This window comes from Octopus bimaculoides, chromosome 3, assembly GCF_001194135.2.
Source record: "Octopus bimaculoides isolate UCB-OBI-ISO-001 chromosome 3, ASM119413v2, whole genome shotgun sequence".
NCBI classification, from domain to species: Eukaryota; Metazoa; Mollusca; class Cephalopoda; order Octopoda; family Octopodidae; genus Octopus; species Octopus bimaculoides.
The window spans coordinates 68715575-68720224 of record NC_068983.1 but is presented as its reverse complement, the minus strand read 5'-3'; the positions used below and the strand labels follow the sequence as shown (position 1 = coordinate 68720224).

The window sequence follows — 4650 nt, the reverse complement described above, 5'->3', positions numbered from 1 at the left end:
ATGCCAGCATGGACAACAGACGTTAAATGATGATGATACACACACACACACAATGAGCCTCTTTAGTTTCCATCCACCAAATCCACTCATAAAACATTGCTCTGCCTGGGGCTGTAGCAGAAGATACTTCCCAAGGTTCCACACAGTGGAACTGAACCCAAAACCAGGGTTAGGAAGCAACCTTTTAAATAAACATCCATGCCTGTACTTCAGTATATCAAACACACACACACACACATATATTGAAAGAGACATAGGAAAAAAGCATGAAAGATAATATTAAGAGATTTCCTGTGGACATTTCCATTACCTGGTATTGATGATTGATTGGTGATAGTTGTCATAATGGTGATGATGATGAAAATGAAAGATAAGAAATCTTTTTTGAAACTGTATGTAAAAAAAACAATACAATGTTTAAATGAAAAAAAAAATTAATTAATAACATCAAATAACTGCATTTTGTTTTAAATTCTACATTGGACAGAATGTTTGTGGTACCAGATTTCTTTAATGTCATTAAGTTCCTTGGTTCTGTTTGTGTTTGTGTGTGCGTGTTTTCCTCTATGTCTATAAGAGATGATGAGGAATGTCTGATTATGAGAATTAATTGAAATGGAATTTCTTAACCCTTCCACCAGATCATTTGTTTTATTTATATATATTTATTTTTTGCCATTTTTGATGACCTCCCAAGATCACAAGATAAAATTTAGACCAAGTATTATTCAAGCATCAGCCAGAGACATACACCTCTCCCTGCCATTTGAATGACTCCCTTGCAGTCAGAGCTGTCAGGGACTATTTGAGACTGAATTTCTTTGTCTATGGTGTCAGTCTGCTGAAGAGATACCAACCTCCTTGGTTCAATTAGTTGAGGTAAGTTTTTATACGGAACAAGTCTTACTTTATATGACAATAACAATACTACATTATGGAACTGAGATCTCTGGGGTCACTCTTATTAAGGAAGAGACAATATATTCTGATATAAAACAAGATGTTATCGTTGATGTTGTTTATCCCCAGGTCAGTCTCAAGCAAAAAGCATTCCAACCATGATAATTCAAGTCTTTTATTTCCCCAGATACAGCTAGGATCATCATCATCATCATCATCATCGTTTAACGTCTGCTTTCCATGCTAGCATGGGTTGGACGATTTGACTGAGGACTGGTGGAACCCGAAGGCTACACCAGGCTCCAATCTGATTTGGCAGAGTTTCTACAGCTGGATGCCCTTCCTAACGCCAACCACTCATATTATTCAAAATGTCCTTTTTGTAAGACTTGAGAGATTTGCTGCTATTTCTAGTAGGTAGAGTGACCATGCGTATGTTCACCCATGAAACAGAATGTTTAGAGTTGAGATAATCCACACTACTGACCTCTGACTAAGCTACTATCTCAGATAGACAGCAGTGTAAAGAGAAAGATGAAAATGATTGCTAAGCTTGTAATGGTGACTGTAATGGCAGTGATGGTAATGGTGGTAGTGGTATGAGAGGAGGATTTTGAGATAAAAGATGAGATGACACAAGAGAAATTAAGGAAACTTTATGAATGTGATGATGATATTGACTGCTGCTGAAGGTCACCAGACATAATTTGTCAACTGTATATATGAAGGATGGAGCAGACAGAGATGACATGGTAGGTAACATGTAGATAGAAGAACTAAATATAAATTAAAAAAAAAAAAGAACACAACTAAATAGGAGTTGAAAGTATTGGGTGAAAATCTGATTGTGATTGTTGAGCAGCTGGAACAAGCAAACCCATGGCCAGAAAGTGGAAATCAAAGGAATAGTCATGTTCTTCACCATTGCTTTTGAAGCAGCCTCCTGTAAGTAAATAAACAGAAATAAAATTAGAGTCCAACATTGAGAAGGCCAATAGAACATACAGTTGTTTGGAACATTATTTTCACTGCTGTTGCTACTACAACAGCTGTCACTTTCACTACCACTGCCACCACAACATAAATGGAATGAGAAGTTAATATTTATAGTTGGAGACTAATAGATAGCAATCACTTACCAGTAAGATCAATGAAGATTGTAGATCGATGGCCTGAACGATAGGTGATATTCTGCTAATCAAAGAGTTTCTTGTTCAAGCCTTAACCGTGTCATCTCAACAATCTCATTCATTATTTCTGGTTTCAAGATGTCTTTACACTGTAACAGAAAATGATAAATTAGGTCAGGTGACTTTCAGAGGTCAGTTTTGCTGTTATACAAATGCTAGGCTCATCAGGAGCTTCAAGGTGGTCGTTCAACATGCTAGAAATAGCTAACAAATCTCTCGCAAAGTTAATTTACTGTCTTAATGTTCTGCTAGATAATTTTAAAATAAATGAGGAAATTTCGTAAAATGACCTTGTCATAACTAAGTTGTATGACAGCTTAGTTCCACTCAATGTGGAAAAGTTGCAGCTCAACCCAGAGTTAGACTCCCTGATCTTCAAACTACACACCCTGTTGAGAAAACATTACTTCAGAGACCTTTCAGAGGAACCCCAATTCAGCTGCTTGTATCTACTACTCTTTTAATTATTACCAACAACCATGATCATAGGTGATGTGGATAGGCATGAAATCCTAATTGAAAATAGCAAATTTGGCTTTTTTACCAACATCTTTTCTGAGGATCGAATGCTGGAGTCGGTACATTACTTTGTCAGCATGTGCAATTCTAGCATTCAATTCAGCCTCCTGCCTTCCACCACTCATGAATATGGTCCTGAGATACTTAAGCTTCTCTCCTTGTCTCAGTGATATTCCACTAACATGTAAAGTACTATGGGATGAGTTTCTTGAGAAAACAAATATTTCAATCTTCAGAACACTAATTCACAGGAAAGAGTCGCAAGACAGATTCCTTAAGCCAAGCCAACTGGCAGAAGACCTAGAGGTAGACAAAGAACAAGATGGTTGGATAATAAACATAGTCTCAGTTTGTCATGCTTGGGAATCCAACTGGAAAATTTAATGCTGGTTTTCTGATAGGACCCTATGGAAGAGGTGCCTGAGGACTCTACCCACATGACCCTTCCAGGAATAGTGAGTCGAAAAGATGAATGGATTGTTAAGCTGATGTTTGGAACTTAAACTTACATAAAATTTTGAAAAGTTTTCATTTAGATCACTTCAAAAAGGAAATTGGCATCAAGGGAGCCAGCTGTTTTATTTAGGTCTTATATCATAAGACAGCATGCTTTAAAAATAAAGACTGCATAATCAGAGCTGGAATACCTGACTGATATTGTCAATTGATTAACTACTTCTGTAGCATAGGTGTACTCAACCAGAGTTGAGCCAGAGTGAAGGAACTGTTCAAGAACATCTTCAGGAGAAATTTAGAAATTTTCTATACTTTAAATCACTATCACCATTACTATTTTGATGCTTACTTTTCCGTGGGTTGCTATACAGGATCAACTTCTTACACACAATTCAAGGAATGCAGTCTGGTAACATCTAACAGACCACCTGGTGCAACAACCCTATTCGGACCTGGGGAGACATTAGCTGATTCACAGTCATGAGCATCCAGACTACAATGTCAATCTTCCCCAACTATGTATGATCTACAGATATTCCAGCTGGGCATTAAATGTATCAGTTTTACCAGTCTGGGCAGACAGTAAAAGCAATGAGCATTGCTTTCTCTATTGACTGACTTACAAATTATTTCTTTTTAAAATTCTGACTTTTGCAGCGAGAAAGAAATTCATGGTTGTCAACAAAGGTAACAACTCCCTCAAATCTTGTTTCACATATACAGGGTGTTTGGACTAAATTTGACAGTTTGCATAAAAAGAAAAGAAAACACAATATTCTATCCAAAAACACACAGTTCCTGAAAACATAAAAGCTGCCTCATTTTGAAACTTACTGAGAATTTCAGGGAATTGTCATAGGTATACAATATGCTGGTATCAAACAACATCATCTTGTGATGGCTGAGAGCCAGGATACAGTTCCTCATGCGAGCAATCACCTCTCGGTCACCACAGGAAACTGGCTGCAAGAGAATATAACAGAATACATCAGAACAAAACATAATACAAATCTACTGAAATCATGCTATTAATCAGTTACCTTACTCATGTGCATGATACAACAGCTATAGTAATGATAATGTGGCCAGCAGTTGACACTTAAATCTATGTATCATATTCATTTATTTAGTTTATATCACAATTCGTGAACAACAACCATTGTCATTGTTTTTTCTTCTTGGTAGTTTCTCAAATCCAAGAAAGAGGATTCCATAATTTCTTGTTGTGCAAGCTTCACAGATGATTTGTTTCATCATCATCATCATCATTGTTTAACGTCTGTTTTCCATGCTGGCATAGGTTGGACGGTTTGTTTGGGGACTGGCAAGCCAGGAGGCTGCACCAGGCTCCAATCTGATCTGGCAAGGTTTCTACAGCTGATGCCCTTCCTAACACCAACCACTCCAAGAGTGTAGTGGGTACTTTTTACATACCGCCAGCATGGGAGCCAGTCAAGTGGCACTGGCATCGGCCACGTTCAGATGGTGCTTTTTACGTGTCACTGGCACGGGGAGCCAGTCAGGCAGCACTGGCATCGTCTCATGCATGAAAAGTACTTCTTGCATGCCACTAACATGGGAGCCA

General features: G+C 37.8%; 1 protein-coding gene across 1 annotated transcript in view; it reads right to left on the bottom strand.

Moving 5' to 3' along the window:
- Positions 1 to 378: 378 nt before the first annotated feature.
- LOC106872084 (exosome complex component RRP4) overlaps positions 379 to 4650 on the bottom strand; it is a 35394-nt gene continuing 31122 nt past the window's right edge. The window contains exons 7-9 of the mRNA XM_014918939.2: positions 3900 to 4028; positions 2040 to 2179; positions 379 to 1843 (exon numbers count right to left, since the gene is read on the bottom strand). Of these exons, the coding sequence (XP_014774425.1) occupies positions 2099 to 2179; positions 3900 to 4028 (210 nt within the window). The 3' untranslated portion in view covers positions 379 to 1843; positions 2040 to 2098. The remainder of the gene's footprint in view (positions 1844 to 2039; positions 2180 to 3899; positions 4029 to 4650) is intronic.